This window comes from Camelus ferus, chromosome 32, assembly GCF_009834535.1.
Source record: "Camelus ferus isolate YT-003-E chromosome 32, BCGSAC_Cfer_1.0, whole genome shotgun sequence".
Classification (NCBI taxonomy): domain Eukaryota; kingdom Metazoa; phylum Chordata; class Mammalia; order Artiodactyla; family Camelidae; genus Camelus; species Camelus ferus.
In genome coordinates this window covers 2,826,872-2,847,009 of record NC_045727.1, presented here as the reverse complement: position 1 = coordinate 2,847,009, position 20,138 = coordinate 2,826,872, and the positions used below count along the sequence as shown (strand labels likewise).

General features: G+C 48.0%; 1 protein-coding gene across 9 annotated transcripts in view; it reads right to left on the bottom strand.

Annotated features, from left to right (window-relative positions):
- KDM2B (lysine demethylase 2B) overlaps window positions 1-20,138 on the bottom strand; it is a 107,673-nt gene that overhangs the window by 39,454 nt on the left and 48,081 nt on the right. For all 9 annotated transcript variants that reach the window (XM_032471849.1, XM_032471852.1, XM_032471847.1 and 6 more), the window contains 3 exons: window positions 17,641-17,767; window positions 15,067-15,548; window positions 5,366-5,452 (listed from right to left, as the gene is read on the bottom strand). In XM_032471849.1, coding sequence (XP_032327740.1) covers window positions 5,366-5,452; window positions 15,067-15,548; window positions 17,641-17,767 — 696 coding nt within the window. The remainder of the gene's footprint in view (window positions 1-5,365; window positions 5,453-15,066; window positions 15,549-17,640; window positions 17,768-20,138) is intronic.

Here is a 20,138-nt window from a genome sequence, read left to right as displayed (position 1 = left end):
ATTAGCCCTTTGTACAGATGAGTAAACTGAGGCTCAGACTTGCCCACGACCACACAGCTAGTAAGTGGCACAGCCAGGAGTCAATCCCCAGATGCATCTGACCCCAGATCTCACTCTAACTGTGCATGAGAATTACCTGTGAAGCATTTAGAAGGCACAGGTTCCCAGGCCCCAACCACACCTACCGAATCAGAGTGTCTGGGCTGGGGTCCAGGAAGCTGTTTATGTTTTTAAATTATGTTTCCCAGTTAAAGCTGATGCCACCAGCCTGAGGGTTGGTCCTCCTTAGACCACACCACCTTTCTAGGAAACTGTCTGGCCCTGAGACAGCGACAACAAATGGCAGTCATTATCCTTGCCCCCCGCCCCCATCCTCCACTATACATCATCAACTTAATTACTCAGGGGTGACAGGAATTGGGAGCAGGAAGTATGTGGGGGCCTCTCTCAATGACTTACGAGCCTGTCCTTCAGGGAAAGGCTGTGTGTGTCACTCCCAGGGGACCCCAGACTTATCAGGCCTCCTGGATCTAAGTGACCAAGTGCGGAGGAAGGGGAAGAGAAAGCAGAACCGAGGGTGACAAAGACATCAGGTGTGTGTGTCACTTCCTCCTGTGGTTCCTGTGTGGCCCCAGAATGTCCCCACAAAGGAGCTGATCCACTAACTGCTGTCCCCACATCCCCGTCGGGGTCCTCGCTGGTACACACTCGAGCGTCTCTGCTCCTACACGCCAGGAAAACTGCCAATAATTGAAATTCAGGAGGCAGCCTGGTTTGACCACTGGAGATAATGGATTAAGAAGCAAATGCACCAGCAGGCTCGCCGTGGCTCCATCTCGCCTCCTTCCTCAGTTTCCTTCTCTGTGAACCAACCGGTAAGCTGGCCAGGCAGCAGTGTCTGGCTGGTGGGGAGAAGGTCAACTTGCTAATAAGGCTGAGGTCAGAAGTCGGGCCTCAAGTAAGTTCAGTTCCCTTGGCTTGGTTCTCAGGTCACAGACAGGCCCCCCAAATCCTGCCACTTGGTCATAAAAGGAAGTGGCCAGAGTGTAGACAGAGCCAAACAAATCCATCACCACTGGTGAAAACAGCCAATCAGGTGAATGGTGACAGAGGGTGATTCAGTAGCATCTTTGATTTGAAAGACACCACATCAGAAATGACCTCATGGCACCTAATCAGTTCCAGAAAGGGACTTTGTTCTCAGGGAGGCAAGGTGGGAGATCAAAGCATTTCTTGCCAATCATCATTTAGCATTAATTACTTAGGTAACCTGACCCAGGCCCAGTACCGCTCCCTGCCTCGCATCCTGACAGCCTCACTGAGCACCCTTGATCTTTCAACCCAACCTGCATCAAATTGGAAGGAAGCCGACTGCAAACCTGGGAATCCAGAGACCTGGGCGGCCCAGGCAGTCAGTCGTTTACTTACTTCTTCCTTTCCTGTTAACTTTTTAACCCCACCAGCCAGGAAATGCATAAATACAGCAGCCTGCCCCCCTCCTCCTTCCTTCTACCACATTTCATTGAGTTCCTCAGGCGCAGGGACAAATCTGGGGAGGAACGCCTTAGATTCATAAGCTGTGTGGCCCCAGGCTTACCAGCGCACCTCTCTGAGCCCCCGGTTTCAACTGCATCATGAAGATAATACTGTCCCCATCCCAGCCTCGTTTGAAGAATTAAATAAGATCTAAAAACTGTTGCATACACAGAGGAGGAATACCCGGGGGGGTTGGCTATACTGGCAATAATTTATTTCTAGAGCTGGGGGAGGGGAGTCATGGCAGTCATTGTTACGTTACTTATTCCTTATCGTGACTCTGAAATAAGTTATAATACATGTTATGGGCTAAATTGTGTTTTCCCCAAATCCATATATTGAAGTCTTAACCCCCAGCACCTCAGAATGTGACTGTATTTGGAGATAGATCTTTAAAGAGGTAACTGAGTTAAAACAGGGTCGTTAGGGTAGGCCCTAATTCTGTGTGACTGGTGTCCTTATTAGAGGAGGTTAGGACACACACGAAGGGAAGACCGTGTGAAGACACAGAGAGACAACAGCCATCGCCAAGCCAAGGAGAGGGTCCTCAGAAGAAATATGTCCTGCCAACTGACGCCTTGATCTCAGACTTCTAGCCTTAGAACAGTGAAAAAATTAGTTTTCTGTCCTTTAAGCCACCCAGTCTGTGGGACTTTGGTAGCAGCCCTTGCAAACTCATACAATAAACTTCAAGTAATTTACAGGAAAACAAACTAAGGAGAAAAAGACAGTGCAAGCAAGGCTGTAATCAAAAAGGCAAACAACAGGTGTCGGCGAAGATGTGGAGAAACTGGGACTCTTGTAACTGCTAATGGGAACAGAAAATGCTGCAGCTACTCTGGGAAACAGCCTGGCAGTTCCTCAGAAACTTCAACATAGAGTTACTGTCAACTGCAGGCCTAGGTTTCTACCCAAGAGAAACTGAAACATATGTTCACATAAAAACCTGTACACGATGTTCATTGCAGCATCATTCACAACAGCCAAAAGGCAGAAAACAGCCCAAATGTCCACAAGCAGATGAACGGACAGACTGTGGTCCATCCACACAACAGAGGATTATTCAGCCCTTAAAGGAACGAGGTACCGATACACGCTATGAAATCTATCTTCAACAGACATGAAGTTTAGAACAGTAAGCCAAGTGAAAGAAGTCAGTCACAAAGGGACGTGTATTGTACGATTCTATTTATAAGAAATGTCCAGAATAGGCAAATCCATGGAGACAGAAAGTTTCCAGGGACGGGGGTGGGGTGTGTAGGGGCGGGGGGATTGGGAACTCCCTGCTGATGTGGTTTCCTTTAGGGGGTATGAAAATGCCCTAAAATTAGATTGTGGTGATGGTTGCACAACTCTGAAATTTTCAATATACTAAAAGCATTTAATTTTACACTTTAAATCGGAGAACTGTATGGTGAGTTGTATCTGTTTTATTAAAAAGGTGTTTAAAAAAAAAAAAAAGACTAGTACCCCACAAGTGCTGGTAAATGCCAAAGGCTCTTATTTCTCCCTCTCCCCCCACCTACTCCCAACCAACCTGCCCAAGGGCTCCCAGGTCGCCCACCAGTGCTGACACGGCCACGCTGAACTTGTGTACAGACCAGTGCCGACAGACCAGGCCTCCCTGGGAATCTTTAGAAGCCAGCTTCCTGTTTCCAGGCCTTCGGAGAAAAGGCGGCAAAGAATGCCTGGACGCCCCCTGAGGGGTGGGCTGAGGGTCTCAGGCATGGCAGACAGGGCACACTGTGGTCCTCAAGTGATTTCCTCCAGAAAGGCTCGTCTGGACCCCTCCCTTAATTCTGAGATTACGGAGAGTAGTTTTAAAAGCCCATGTTCTACAAACCCTAATCCCTCGCATGGAACAATCCCTCAGCCAGGAGGGAAGCAGGCAGCAAGGCGAAGCCACGGTTTCCTCTACAGGTTCACAGCAGCCGGGGGCCTGGCTGGGCTGATTCAGGATGTAGGTCTGCAAGCACGGTTTGTGGTCTGATAAATGGCATTTATAGTTATTGCCTATGTAGGGGGAAGGCAACTCTCAAACCCCACACCCTTCCACAGATAGGGGAGCTAAAGGCAGACGATGTGGACACAAATCCTTTTTACTCCTATGGACACCTTGGTTCCCACTAAGCTTCAAACAGAATTAGAATTCAGTACCCACAAGCAACAGGTGCCCCTTTCCCATCAGTGATTCCACATTTAGGAATGTACTCAAAGAAGACAATCAAACAAAGGTGAAACGAAAAACCAAGAAAGGCACTGTCCAATAGAAATATGGGAGCCACATACGTCCTTTAAATTTTTTTTTGAAGCCACATTTTAAACAGTAAAAAGAAACAGGTGAAACAAAATATTAATAACCCATTTTGTTTAACTAATATATCCAAAATACTATCATTTCAACTAAGGTTGCCAGATTTAGCAAATAAAATTACAGTATGCCCCATTACATTTCAGATGAAAAAAACAAAACCTCTTTTTTTTAGCATAAGTATATCCCGTGTCATACATGGGATATACTTATGCTAAAAAAAATGTATCCACTATTTATCTGAAATTCAAATTTAAATGGGCTTCCTTTTTAAAATCTGGCAACTCTCATTCCAATATGCAATCAATATGAAAAGTAAATTAAATTGCTTTTTACATGGTTCTCTTCTGCACTAAGTCTTTGAGATCTGCTGTGTGTATTACACTGAAGGCACATCTCACTCTGGAGCCTCCATAGTTCAAGTCCTCAGGGGCCACATCTGGCTAGTGGCTACCTGTATGGACAGCACAGACCTAGAAGGTTCTTCTCAGTGTTTTTTACAACACCAAAAAAAAAAAAAAAAAACCCTCAGAAATTGGCAAAATACCCATCAATGGGGAGGCTGTTTAGGTTACAACTAACATTTAGAGACCACTTACTACGGGTCAGCCTCACCCTACGGACCCGCACGCATCATCTCCTTGAGTCCTCATAATGATCGTTTGAAGCAAGTACTGCTATAGCCCCTTTTTACAGACGAGGAAAGTAAGGTTCTGGGAGCTTAGATAACTTGCTCAAAATAGTCATGAAGCCGAGACAGAATGATGGTAGATAGATGGGTTGATATATAGCCCACCCTCGACACACCAAAATGTTACTGGTTTTCTCTGGACAGTGGACTTCAGGGTGGACACTGGCTGAAAGTTTGCTCTCTGCTGTCACAGACTGATCTCTGCATCCCCAACTCTGCCAAGTACTCTAACAAGTGACTTCACCTTTTTTTTAAGCCTCAGTTTCCTCACCTGTAAAACAAATTGTAAGTGTCTATCCCAAAGGATTTCTGGAGCCTGAATAAGACAGATGTAGGGGACAGGCAGAGCAACCCGCCCCTGGTAAGTCCTCAGGGACGTCACTCCTACTACCCCTAGTGTCTTTGTCCTTCCCTGTTTGATTAGATGTTTCATGGTGAGCATCAAATCAATTTAGAAAGAGAAAAAAGTAACTTTCAAAAGAGGAGAAAACAGCCCACAAAGCAGCTGGAGGAAGAAGGGAAATAAGGAAGGACAGAAGAAAGGAGAGAGGAGAGGAAAGGATGAAACTTCACCTAATGCAGGAAAGGTGAGGCATCACTTCCCCAGTTTTCTGAGTGACCAGCAGGGGGCACTGCCTGCAGTTTCCACACCTAGGGGAAGCGGTCCCGTTTTAAAAACAAAAACTTGCAAATCACGAAAACCATTCATCTTAACTGGCAGGCCCTCTCCCAGGAATCCTCCCTGAAAAGCTGCAGACATGCATCTTACAGGAGATGTGAAAAGGCGGTGGATATTGTCTCCCAGCCACGGGCAATCTGCATCTTACCTTTGGAGTCTTCTTTGGCCAAGTGACTACAGGGACCCCAGTGATGGCCAGACTGGGGTCGTCGTCCGCGTGCTCCTTCAGGACATTCTGTAGCCAAACAAAGGAGTCATATTAGCCCACAGTAGAGGGGATGTCTCTCAAGGGGGCTGGAGGCCAGACTTAACCCAGCGAAAGGCTGGGAGCTCTCTGCAGAGTCAATGCCTGCCCCCTCCAACTAACCCACAAGCTCAACAGAAACCAAGTCATCAGGGTTCCCCAGGGGCTGCAAAACACACAACATCCCCGCCTACAAAAATATTTTTTAAAAGCCAATCACACCCCTCCCTACCACTTCCCTGAATGGACTGCTCACTCATACTTACGACACCAAACACCTGTCCAGAGCACCACAGACTCTCACGGACACAACCTTATTTAATCTTCACCAAGTCCCCAAGGAGGCAGCTAGGCTGTGGCCCTACAGATACATGCTAATATACACAAATTCTACTATGTACTCAGAGAAACAAACACCCAAAACCAGTTCTTGACTCCTGCAGGCCCTGACTCTGTTCTTCCATTATCAGCAAGCCGTATGTATTCTTACCCTGGTGTGTAAAGACGTGTCATTGTTTTTTGCATCATAGGCCCTGAACACAAGCAGACACTCAATCTGGTTTGACCAAGCATGGAGTCGACTGGCCAGATAAAGGCAGAAAGATGGGCTGTGATGGGCATACTGCCAGGCTGTGTGAGGGTCTCTCATACGGCACTGTGGGTTCACTCCTTTGTGGGTGTTTGAAGGCTAATTCTGACTCTACCAGATTTTGGCCTTGTGTGCAGAGAACTTTAGAATCTCATCAACGTGTCAGATGCCACTTGACTGAACTACCCCTAACTTACAGGTGAGGCAACCAAGGCTCAGAAAGGCTCAAAGGCCTTGGATGCCGGCCCCAGACCAAAAGGGCAGAGCCTGAACCCTGCTGTCTGGCACCAGACCTCCTGCCCCATGACTGTGTTACCCATGGGTTTTTTGGCTGCATCCACAGTGTGACATTAAAAAAATTTTTTTAGGGATGGACAGAGATCCGTTACTGGCTGATACTGACCTCAACCATTCAACCATTAATTTTTGGATTGCACAAAAACATTCCTGCAGAGACATTTCAGAACAGATTATGCAGCTCAGCAGCACTTAATAGGAAGAGCAGAAGAGTTTAAAAGATGAATGTAGGTGAAGACTATTTTAACTCACTTTCCCTAAACTACTTCATCAGAAAGAATCCAACTCACTTCTGATTGACACTCCTTATTGCCCTATTTTTCTGGTCATCATTTGGTTGCCCGATTTTTCAGAATGTGCCTATTTACCTCCAACCCGCCAGAAGAACTCCCACCTCTCCCCAGGGTAGGTGGCCAACAGCAGGGTGGTCAAAGGTTTGGACTCAGGGGCCGCCTGGGTTCAATTCTAGCATGTACAGCTTTTTCCAGTCCCAGAGTCAATGTCAATGATTTATAAATGGTGTTTATAAAATGTCTTGGTTCACTGCTGTATCCCCAGCCTCGCACAATGACTAACCTATGGTAAGCTTCAGTAAATAACATACATACATACATACATAAAGGCAAGCCACAAGGGGCTTTCTACAAAATGCCTGACCTGTACACCTCAAATCTGTCACGGTCAACAAAAACAAATTATGAGAGACTGTCACAGCCAGGAGGAGAAAGGACAACAGGTAAAAACTGAGGAAATGTAAATAAAGACTCTAGTTAATAATAACATGTCAATGTTGGTTCATTAATCGTCACAAATGCACTATATTAATGCAGGATGTTCGTAACAGGGGAAACAGCGTGGCGGGTATATGGAAACTCTCCATATTATCTGCGGAATTTTTCTGAAAATCTAAAACATAAAGTCTATTAATAAAAAAAAATTTTTAAGATGCCAATCAGACAGTAGTAACTGTTACAATAAAAGAAAACAGGATTCTTATGGTGCCAATTTTTCCAACACATATGCAGTATATTTAAAAAGAACTACAACAGAAAGGAAACAAGCACACAGAAGTGATTCAGCTCAGCTGTGGACTTTCCGTAGTGCGGCGACCAAAGGCTGGGGGCAGTGGGAACCACCGTGCCTGGGAGGAGGGGTTTTGCATCATCGACACTGTTTACAATTGCCAGTTCCTGAGAGCAGATAAAGCTCAACGGTTGAGCATGTGCTTAGCATACTGGAAGCCCTGGCTCAACCCCTAGTCCCTCCATTAAAAAAAAATTAAATTAAAAAAACTTAATTACCACCCACCCCAAAAAAGACTGATTAAAAAATTAATTATTTTATTTAATTAATTAATTAATTATTTTATTTTACATTTAAAAGTAGAATTGACAGTTCCTGATGATAAAAAGCAAACCAATTTTTCATCATTTTCATTTAATTATTGTTTTTACACGCACTGCAGACATTGTACCCCTTAGAACTCGCACCTGAGTGAGTCATTTCCACAGCCCTCTCCCCATTTGGTCCACCACTCAGGGTAGATGGGATTGACTAGGTGTGGGGTAACCAAACGTCAGGAGTGCGGGCACCAAGCATTCTGTTGAACGAATGTATGAGAGTAAGACATACTGAGTGCTTGCTCTGTGCCGGACACCGTAATGTTAATAATGCACCAATATTAATTATGAACCAATGTTAATATTCCATATCCACTCTCTCATCTAATCCTCCCACCATCCTGTGGAGTGAACTATCATTTCCACGGTGCAGATGAGAGACCAGAGCTTGGGGGTAAAAGGAACAGTCCAAGACCACCAGAGCTTGGGGGAACAGTCTAAAAAGACAAGTACTGTGTGATTCCACTTTATATGTGGTACCTAAAAGAAAAAATTCATGCCAGCAGAAAACAGAAGCGCGGCTTCCAGGGGCTGGGGGAGGGGAGTTCGTGTTTCATGGATACAGAGTTTTAGTTTGGAAAGATGATAAAGTTCTGGAGATGGATGGTGGTGATGGCTGCACAACAATGTAAATGTCCTTAATGTCACCGAACTGTACACTTAAAAATGATAAATTTTATATTATGTACATTTTACCACAATTTTAAAAAAGCAGAGGATGGAGTAGGGCAAAGCAATCCCTCCCTCGGGAATAGATTCAGAGGTTCTAGAAAGCGCAGGCTGGGGACACACTATCTCACTAGCTAAACTTTTGCTGTTACTCCTGGGGCAACACTAGTTCTAGAGCCAGAAGACCTGGGTTCGGGTTTGGAGCTCGCAAACTGTGTGGGTGGGTAAGCCGCTTCGTCCGAGCGCGCCGCCTAGGGGTAGAACGGTGACATCTACACCCTGATTACATGCGGAGAAGCTGGACGTGATTTTACAAGGTTCTCAGGAGCATTTGTACCGCGTGTGCTCTGGACGTTAAAATAACCCTATCTGTGGGGGAGGGCTGGTTCTCCCCATTTCACAAAAGCAGACAGTAAGGTTCTGAGAGGTTCAGTGGCATAGTTCAAGGTCACACGGCCAGGAGGTGGTGGAACCTGGCATTGACCCAGTCCACCTGACTACAAGCCTGAGGAGTAACACTGAGTGAATAAAGCCTCAGGAAACCAGGCCAGCAACCTTGGGAGCTGATTTCTACCCCGTTATTGAAAAATAAGAGACAATCTGGGCTCAGTTACCATTTGACCAACAGATACAGAAGTGAATCATCCTCACCTGTTCTTGCAAATAAGAGGCAGAATTCGGCCACAAACTCCTTCATGAATCCTTTTCCCAAACTTTCCCCCAGTCACAGAAGAGACACACATGACCCCAGTGGGCCTGCCTAAACACAGCATTTTGTTGACATTTCATGGTTCTTAATAACCTGCATGAATTTCACACCTTCCTCCACAAAACATCAGGGTTTGTTTTTTCTAAAAATACTGTTTCCTACTCCCTCAAAACAATCTTTTTTTTTTTTAAAAAAAGGCTTTTCAAGAAGATGCTCCATGTTTCTCCAAAGCTTTTATATACATGTACATATATACATATAAACATACACACACACACACATATCTACACATACATATCTCATCATACGTTTGGGGAGCAGGGGACTTCCAGAGGATTTTCTGCCCCCTTATCTCTAGCTGGGGGTGACACACTCAAATGCCTCCAAGAACCAAGCAAGTGAAACATACAAAGAGACTAGAGCAACAGAGTGAGTGGTGAGGCCAAACTAGAGACCACACGCCCTGTTTAAAGAGGGCAAGTGCCACTCAATTTCAACCCAGTGACCTCCCAGGGGAATGAAAGCCCCAGCAGAGCTCAGATTTTTCAGAAGAAATCCAAGATCCAGAGTCTTATTTGAAATCTCTCCAATTTCAAATTTTGGCAACCAACGGAAATGTAAAAACAAAAAGCACTGTGAGCTAAATATACCTGTGGGCCGGTTCGGGCCACGGGTGACCAGTTTACAAACGCTGCTCTGCATGTGACTGAAAATAATGCCCATTCGCGTTGGTTTGCTTTGAGTTTCCTTATGAATTGTCTCAAGATTTCCTGTCATTTCAACATCAGAGCTGGAGTCAGTAACTCACAAGAATTGAAGTGCGGCCTCTTTAGAGGAAAAGTCTGGTTACAAAAGCTACTACTGAAGGTGTAAGTATTATTAATAATTAATACATAATGATAGACAATAATTAAAATTAATAGGGACCTCCCCAAGCATCCCTGATCTCACACACACTTCCTGAAGGACGCAGAGCTCCTCTCCCTGTGTGGCCGTCAGTGGCCACCAGGGGGCGCTCTGGGCTCTGTTCCTCAGGGAGGTATTTTCATTTGTATGTGACAGGCTGCGGGCAGAGATTATTCTAATTGGAGATTTTCTCTCTGAGAAATAAATTGTGCTGAGGGGAATCATGTCACTGGCTTCCCTGGGCTCTGCCAGAATTTACACACTCCCTGGGGCTCCTGGAAGCAGAGACTAGGAAACTGTGCCTGTACCAGCCCAGTGTTCTTTGGAGTACACCCTCCGAGCCTTCTGAGTAGGGAAGCCCAGGGCAGGCTTTCTACAAGAGAAAGACTGGGGCCACCAGGCCCTTTCTGCGGGAAACTGCCCTGCTTTTGACCTAACAAGATAACCACAGACAATGGATGTGCTGGGCCTCTGCTCCCCCTTACACGGGATTCTCTCAAACAGCTTAATTAGTTAACAAAGGATTCAGGGCCCACTGCTCCCCAGGATGGGGCGTTAATACTCAGAAACTCCATCTATAACTGGGACTAAAAATACCAACACTGTGACAATAAAGCAGAGGCATCAGGAAAGAGTCACCAAGCACAGCCCTTAGAGGGGGAGTAACCCGCATGGAGCGGCTCAGGTTGCTGTTCCGGGGACCCAGCAGTCTCTCAGGAGGGTCCCTCCCACCTGAGTCAACGCACCTTGGGTCTCTACTCCAGCCCAACCACCTTGTGCCTGCCCGTAAAAACCTATCTGTACTGGGATGAATTTTGTCTGTCAAAAAGATATGCTCAAGTCCTGGTACCTGTGAATATGACCTTACTTAGATTTTTCCAGGTCTTTGCACATGTAATTAACTAAGGATCTTGAGATGAAATAATCCTGGATTTAGGGGGGAGCCCTAAATCCAATGACTGGTGTCTTTGTAAGAGAAAAGAGAGGGGGATTTGAACACAGACACAAAGAAGAAGGTCATGGGAAGACAGAAGCAGAGACTTGAGTGAGCCCTCAAGCCAAAGAACACCAGAAACCACGAGAAGCTGGAAGGGCAAGGAAGCCTCCTCCCCTAGAGCCTTCCCAGGAGGCACAGTCCTGCCAACACCTTGATTTCCAACTTCTGGCCTCTGGAATAGAGAATAAATTAGAGAATAAATTTCTGTTGTTTTGGGCCACCTAGTTTGTGGTCATTCATCATGGCAACCACGGGAAACTCACACACCACACTTGCCACAGTGCATCATGGTTAAAAACTTATTAGCTACATGATTTGGGCAAGTCACCAGATTTCTGCGTCTCAGTTTCCCATCTAAGAAATGGGATAATAGTAGCCCCCACTTTGCCAAGGTGTGATGAGGATCATAATGCCCGGAAGGTATTTGGCACATGGAAAATGCTCAACAAATGTTAGCCAATCCCTTTTGGCTTATGCTGTAATTCTCATTGGGATACACTGTCCCCATCCTCTGTATGCAGAATTCTAAGCACAGGGGAAATTGTTAAAGTTTATTTAGTTGGAAAGGCAGTTTAACACCTGATTTAGCTGCATAATTAAAATTAGTGGCGATTAAAATGTGATTCAGGGGGGAAAAAAAAGTGTGATTCAGGGACCCAGAAGTTAATTTTAGGCCAAAAAGAACCCTGAGTGGCATGGATCAGCTCATCCATTTTTCAGGTCTAGGGTTTGCATAGGCATCTAGAACTCAGATCTCAGGCCCCTCATTGTTCTCCTTTGTTCTCCTGAGGTGGTACCAGCAGCCAACTCAGAATACACACGGCTTATTTTGCGATCACGTTGGGAGTTCCTCATTTGAGAGGCCCATCTCATTCATCCCTGTATCAACTCTCTATCTCTCACAGCCCAGCAAAAACACCAAACTCAGGGCTCGGTATTACACGCAGCCCCCAGAAGAAGAGCCTCAGCAATTACTGGAGGCCTGACTCCACCCCTGGCCGGGCTGAATGTGGTTGTGCCGTTTTCTGTGCTCTGGGTCATCTTCAGGGTGTGAGCAAGGCCAGGCTGCAGCCCTCCCACTGGATTCCCGCCTTTTGGCTCCTCTGAAGCAGGTGGGTGTGATGGTTCTAAAAAGAGCTTCAGGTCTGGGCTCTACACCTCACTGCTTTACAAAACAGCCACACCCAGGAGGGGCAACTTCGATGAGCAGGTGTGTTCCAGGGTCGGAATCTGATGACCCCCAAGAGAGAAAAGCTATACACATCATCCTTTCATGGTCATGGGGTGTCACAGGCTCTCACGCTTGACCCTAAATGGGCGTGTTTTCACTCCACGGTGTCTGAAATGATAATGTTAATACCAGCTCCAGCTCACTGAGCACTTACACTGTGCTAAGGGCTAAGCCTCGCTAAGTTTGATGAGGCATGATTCTTAATATCCCCCTTTTACTGCATTCCCCCAGAGTATTCAGCTAGTTAATGGATGGCAGGGGATTCAGCCTGACTTCAGAAACTTTAGTCTTAAAAGATAACATCTATTTGAGTGATGAACTCTTAATTTAGAATTATTTTCCTTCTTATTTGGGTTTTGATGGAAGAACAATACAGCTGATCTCCTTTTTTGTGTCTAAAAAAAAAAAAGGTAACACCTGAAAGCAATGGCCCCTCAGTGTCTCTTCCAGGCCCTTAATTTCATTCTGCCCCACAATTCTATGCAACCCCATAATTCCATGTAGCCCCATAATTCCATGTCGGCCCACAATTCCATGCACCCCCACAATCCTAGGCAACCCCATAATTCCATGTGCCCCCACAATTCTATGCAGCCCCATAGTTCCATGCAACCCCATAATTCCATGATGACTCACAATCCCATGCAGCCCCATAATTCCATATGCCCCCACAACTCTATGTGACCCCATAATTCCATGCAGGCCCATAATTCTATGCAATCCCATAATTCCATGTGGCCCCACAGTTCCATGCGACCCCATAATTCCATGTAGCCCCATAATTCCATGTGGCCCCAAACTTCTATATGGCTCCATAATTCCATATAGCCCCATAATTCCATGTGCCCCCCACTTCTATGCAATCCCATAATTCTATGCAGTCCCATATCAAAGTAAAAAGGATTTCCACAAGCAAAGAACACCATTTCCTCTTCAGATGAATGTGTTTTTAACTCATTTAAACATTTTTGGAACCCAGTGCTATTAGTGATTTTATCATTGATGAAAATATCTTTTTACTTTATAGGAACTTGGAAGGAAAAAGTAGCCACATGAAAGAACACTAAGGTTTCCTTTAGGAAACCCCAAACCCAAAACTGCATGCCACAAGATTTAGGGGTTCTTAATCTAGGGGCCCAGAACAGGCTCAGGAATCCAAGACCCCCTGATATCACACACAAAATTTTGTGTGTATAAGCATATTTTCACAAGACTCTCAAGAGAGATCGGCAACCTCCAAAAAAGTCAAGAATCAGTGAAAAAGACCTACTTGTAAGTAAAGATTTGCTATGTAGGGATATTCACCAGAGTTCTTTTACCTGGCAATTTCCCGGAGTTATAAAATTGTAATTCCATGGCACCTACAGGGAATGCACAGTGAGCTACACCTGGATCAATGAGCCTGCACACCAGCTCCTTCTGCAGTTAGCACCTGCTAGACTTCCTGACTGGGCCCAAGCTCTCACCACCACTAGACCCCAAGAGTTCAGCGCCTGATCACTGAGCACCCTAAAGGGCAGAACAATCTTAATACTTCTATATCCCAGGGCCTGACACAATGTGTCCTAAATGAATAAACGTACAAATGAACTAATTAATAAGTTCTGCGTTGAGTTTGCAGCCATCTAAGAAGAGACTTGAATTCAGGTTCCAACCCCAGTGGCAGCTGGATTTACTGGAGGATCAGACACTGGAAAGTGAGCCCAATGTCTCAGAGGCCTCACACCAGACAGCCTCACCAACGCTGAGACAGGAGGTAGCTCCGTGCGGTGGAACCCACACAGGGGCTCTGGGGGCTTCGTCCCAGCCCCACTACCTACCTGCTGTGTTACCTCAGGCATGTCCCTTGACCTCTCTGAGCCTACTTCCTCATCAGTTAAATGCAGATAATAAGAGTACCTATCACTTCCCTGGCACGGGTACCTGGCAGGTAGTAAGCTTTCAACAATGTTATAATTAATTACTATAGGACAAGGCCTTCCAGTGTAGTTCCCGTTTCCTAAACACACCTCACATTTGCACTCCGCCTGTAACAGCCTCCCGCATCTGGAGGACTCTTATGCAGTCTCCAAGGTCCAGCTCAGATTCCCTCTGCATAACTGCCCCAGAGCCCTAGCCCCTGGTGTGGCCAATGAGTGTCCCCTCACCACACTCCCACGTCCTGGGGACACACAGCATGCTCAGTGGCACTCAATTCCCCATCTCCTGATTTCTTCACCTGCCTGCTGCCCTGCTGGACAGTGAACTACCTGAGGGCGGAGACTAGGCCTTCCTACTTTCCATTCCGCCAGTGGCCAGCACGGCTCATGCTCAGTGAGACCTTGCTCGATGACTAGGCTCTACCTGGAGACCTCTGAATCCCAGGCGGCCACGCGGTGCGCCTTAGCTGGCCGCTCAGATGACAACCAGGATGTACAACCTGCTCACATAAAAGAGATGCGTGCTCCAGGGGAGCAGCAAGTCTTCCAGACCAGGATGGAGGAGTCCACCCCCAAACCCAGCGACAGTGCTACTGGTGTAATGAAGGCAGTGACCCATACTACCCTCCAAGCCTCGGATTTTCAACAAGTCCTGAGAAAGAGTTCAGTGTCAACCATGGAGCCAGCTTCCCCCACGAGATCCCCCTGCAGGTCTCAACCGTAGCCTCTACTTGGACACCCCAGAAGGGCTTGCTTATACCAGAGGCCCCTCTCCGCTCACGGATAGTCTGCACCAAGCCGAGCTGAGCTGCCCTCGGGAGCCTGCATGCTGAACAGAAGCTGCCTGGCCCTCCTCTGCTGCCCAGCCCGAGGCGGCCCCCTGCTCACCTTCACCCCCTCCAGGAGGGCCTGGGGGTCCTCGATGCCCTCGGGGACGCACTTCTTGTTCTCCGGGAGGGATTCAAGTTTCTCCACCAGCGCTTTCAGGCCCTTCAGTTCAAACTCGGTCAGATGGGTCCACTTGGCAGAGACCTCGGTGGCGGGAGAGCCAGTGGGCGTCTTGGGGTAGTCTGCGGGCATCGTCGTGGACTTCACACTGTCCTCTGACTCGTTTGACAGAGTCCTTTTGAGGAACCGCATGGCAGGGGCTTTGGGCTTCTTCCCAGGGGCCTCCTGGTCCTCAGAGGGGGTGCTGGTGGGCGAGGCAGGGCCATCGGTAGGTGGTTTGGGCGTCTTATCTGCACCCTCCTCCTCTTCCTCTTCCTCTTCCTCCTTCTCCTCCTCCTGAGGCTGCTGCTCACAGGACTCCTCCTCCATCTCCAGCCAGGAATCAGATGAGAAGCCGTCTACACTGGGCTTTCTTGGGGCATCTACAGGGGCAGGGTGGGGGGGTGGGGTCACAAGAAAGACTGAGATGAACGCCCCAAACTCCCTGCTGGAAGTCCCTGGAATCCCCACTCACTATGCCTCCGCTTTATTCTGCAGATCACGCTTCTTTTGACAATTCTTATGGTGTATACCTCCCTCAGTCTCTAGAAAGGCTGGGGTCAGTCAGACAAGAGCTCTGCTTTTTCCCAGCTGTGTGTACCCAGACAGGTTGCTTCACCTCTCTGAACACATCAGGCACTGTATTTTTCCATGTATAAAAATAAGGCAAAAAGAGCACATATTCTATGATTCCATTCACATGAAATGTCCAGAACAGGAGGAAATCTATAGAGACAGAAAGCAGATTAGTGGTTGCTTAGGGCTGGAGGTATGGGCGTGGGGAGATGGAGGTGGTAACTCAGGGATACAGAGTTCCTTCTGGGATGATGAAAACGTTCTAAAAATTGACTGTGCTGATGTTTGCACAACTCTGGGAATAGACTAAAAACCACTGAATGGTACACATTAAATGGGTGAGTTGTGTGATATGTGAACTATATCCCAAAAATGCTGTTTAAAAAACACAGGCAAAGAATACTTCCCCAAAGGCTGTAGTGAGGATTAAAAAAGGCATCACAGGGCCCTCAAGGTAGCACTCGAAAACAAAAACAAAAAAAGACACATTAGGTGTCTCCCTAACGTTTCCCCTTCTCTTTGGCTGATGGACTAGAGAGGCAGGGGGAAACAGTGGCAAGAAAATTTAATTAAAAAGTGGGCTGAGATTACCCAAACACGGCCTCAAGAGTCCCTTTTGAGCCTGGAACGGAATCAGGAACTTTCTCCTGTGGCCCTAAATATCCAAATGAAAGCAGTGATCCTCTGTTTCCTGGTCTGGAGACGAACACAAAATCAAGGCCCTGGTTCCCCCGGGAAAGGGTAGCTACCGCAGACAAAGAGGTCATCACGCTACTTCAGAATCACTTCCCATCTACCACCTGCTTCAGAAGAGCTGGTTGTAGGGCCTGGTATTTTTCAGTGCCTAAATATCATGTCATTTGACAGGAATGCGACTCAACAGACCCCCCCCCCCCACCTCCCCCTAGACAGAACCTAATTTCCAGGAGGCGAATGAACAGTTCCCATAAAGACTCCAGCAGAAACATTTGTTCCTGGTCACATGCCAAGCCTGAATCCCCTAAAGTCAAGAGAGGAGTCAAGGGAAGGAAGAGGCTTGCAGTGAGGGAAAAAAATAAGAAAGAATCCAAAAATCTTGGAGACTGCAGGAGAAATTGACTCTAAAGGAGACAGACAGATACATTTTTCTATCCCATGATGAGAGATGCCATGAATGAGGCCCAGCGACTCCAGCATCTGGGAAAACCCCTGAGCAGCAACAGCTCAGAGGCAGAGGGGGAGCACATTCTTCCTACAGATGGCTCTTCGGGGCTGTCACAGCTAGATGCGACTTCGGGGAGGGCGTCTGTGAGTCAAGATTCAAGGACCGAGCCATTCTGGGGTGAGGGGGGTACATCCCTTTAAGTAATGGCAGGAGGGTAGGGCACTGCAGTTGCGGCTATAAATGCTCTCTGCCCCTCTGCCTCTGTCCAAACCACCCACTGCTCTGCCAAGCTTACATCTCCAGTCCTGGTCATCCCTCCCTCTGGCTTATAGCTGGCCTGGGTTTTGGGGGACTGGCTGCATCTCTTAGGCCTGTTTCTGTATAGATAAAAACCTAACCCTAGTGCAGGAAGAGAAAAATCAGCTAGTGGCCAGAGAGGAATTTAAAAGAACCAGGATTCTTTGCTCTGTGGGGAGCCTGTCTCAGCAGCCATGTCCAAGACTGGTCCCTCCCCACAACTGCTTAGTCAACCAGCAAGACCTGGGGGCCACCAAGATGACTGCCGGGGTCACAGTTTCATTTTCTGGGACTCTGTATTCCAAGTGAGAAGCTGACAAGGAAGGGTCTCTAAGAATCAGCCCAACACTCTGGCTCAAAAGAGTTCCTGGGACCCAGAACTCCCAAAGGCCCCACTGAAAACATTATTTCTGCCCCAGCTGAGCAGTTGAGGCAGCCGGGCTCCAATGCTCACTCACCAATAAGCATTGATTCTCTCTGGTATTCCTGAGTGAGGTGGGACCGCTGGGTCACGCAGTACACGTATCTCTCCAAGACATACCAGCACATCTCATAGTAGAAAGGGTATCGGAATTTGGGCTGCACCTGAAAGCAAAGAGCCAGGGGCAGAGGTCAGTTTCTGGAGGGCAAAGGGGAAAGGAGGGAGAGAATTGCCCTGGGTAGCGGGGTGTTCCTGGGGGTGGGAGTTATTTTCATCGTCTTAGCAAGAGCATAAATGGTGTGAGGGAAAAATGGGAGGTGGGCTGGAGAAAGCGCTGCAAGGGACAAGAAACCAGCATGCACAAATGAGGAGGAAGAGCGCGGGAAGAGGTCTACGTGAGAGCGTCAGGTGAAAGGTCCCTGAGCTTCGCGCAGGGGAAGCTGTACGGGATCCGCTTTGTGCTTCCGTGAGATGCAGAGAAACAGCTGTCCCCTGACCTGCAGATGGAGGGTGCGGGTACCTGCGGATACGAGCCCCTGCCTAATTCTAGCTACCGCAGACATGGGCTCCTCACCGTTTTCAAAAATTCTTGAGTAGACTGTTACCCTTCCCTCTCACCTTGAAAAACAGAAACCAAACCCCAAACCTTACCCACTTGCAGACAGGCTGTCAAGCAATCTCCTGCACCCTGTGAGGGAGGCGGCAACAGGCGGACCAATGAGGGTGGAGGGGTGTGGCCTCCTGCCGCCAGGGGCGGGGCCTCAGAGGGGTCCACCTCCTGCTCCTCCCCCACGACACCTGGCACCGCCCAGCCTGGATTTCCACGGAGGATTCCCTCCTACCCAAGTCCCTGGTGTGACCTGGGGCCGCCCTAACACTGAGGGACACATCCCCAGGTCTGGAGCAGGAGTCCAGATGGAGATCCCCTTCTGGCTGCTTCTTATAGGGAAGCAAGTATAGGTGCAGATAACTTTGTGTCGGAGCTGAAAAAGGCCAGGGGCCCCGGGGGATTCCGATGAGATGGCAGCAAGAGATGGGAAGGAAGCAATACCACCGAAGGCCCTGGAACAGGTGAGCCTTCCAGAAACTGTATCCTGAGTGGGCGAGGGTGGTGGGAGGTGGTCCCTGTCTCCCACTCGGCCCTCTTCTCCAAGGCTCCACATGGACCAGGTCCACACTCACTCCCGGACTGCACTTTGTCCGCTCACCAAGGGTGTGTCTGCCTTGAGGGGACTCTGTGGGGCCAGAGACCCCTCCTCACCTCTCCCGTCCTCCAGAAGCTCAGGGAGTTGGATATTAAGGAAGCACATTCTCCCACCTGTCTTTGCTGACACCCAGCAGACGGCATGCTACGTCTGGGACAAAGGCCAATCCACACAGACCTAGGCCCTCCATCTCCCCTAAAATGCTGTTGTCTTGCCCCTCAGTGCCCACCTGGCAAAGGCCCAACTCTGCCCTCTTGGAGAGTCCCCGCTCCAGTGCCCCATCGCCTTAGGCCCCATTGACTCAGTTCCCAGCTGCGAGGCCCTTGTCCCACACCGGGGGCCCTTCCCTTCTCCCATCTGCGCCCTGGGTCCATTTGATCTCCCTGCCTCTGGTGGATGGTAAGGCTTTGGAATGAGATCCTGGCCGCCGCATGCTTTTGAGCTCCTTGGAGGGATGCATGGAGTTGGAACATCATCAAGCGGTTTCCTTGGCTCCAGCTACTTTCCTGAGAACCCCAGTTTTATTGCTGGGAGAGTACTCATCTTTTTGCAGTCATTGGATCAGTGCCCTCCTTTAAAAAGGAGAGAGGCTCTTCACCCTGAGACAGACCCCCGCCCCCTGTGAAGAGAGGTTGGAGGGTGGGGGGTTCTCAGCCCCACCCCTACTCCACAACAAGGGCCAAGCAATTTTGAAACAAATTGTCAAAACCTACAGAGCAGGCTGAGGGGACAGGCAGGCCCGCCTCTCCTCTGATCCTCACTCACATCTCCTGACTTTAGACTCGATTGGCGAAACTCTGAAGTAGCTTTTGACTTTTCAAATTTGGGGAAACCGTCAGAGCCACTCTGCCCCGATGGGCTCCATGGCACCCTGAGACTCTTTCTACATTAGGGGGAAAATTTTTTTTTGGCTGTAGTTTGTCTCCCCTCAGTGTTGCTGAACCCAAGGGAAACCAGCTGGGTGAAAACAAATGCTGATGAAGGAATTCAAATTTTGTCTTTTTTATTTTTATTTTTATTTTTTTTTCCAAGAGAGCACCGCAGGAAACAAAATTTGCAAAGAATTGACTTACAAACGGGTTGTCGCCTTCCACCCTTCGCCTTCAAAAGGTTTCAGCCACATGCCTGGGAACATTAAACACACGATTGCTCAACATTATTTGTTGACAAAGTCGGAGCCTCACCAAATTTGAGTTGTTCACCAAAAGGCAAGGTGGTCAGAAAGCATGCAATGCTCCCAGCCTAGGGGGGTAATCAATCTATCAGCGGGTCTCCAGGGGTCAGTTTGAGTTCCCAAAGGCCCCTTCGAGTGGCACCTGGCCTTAGCCCT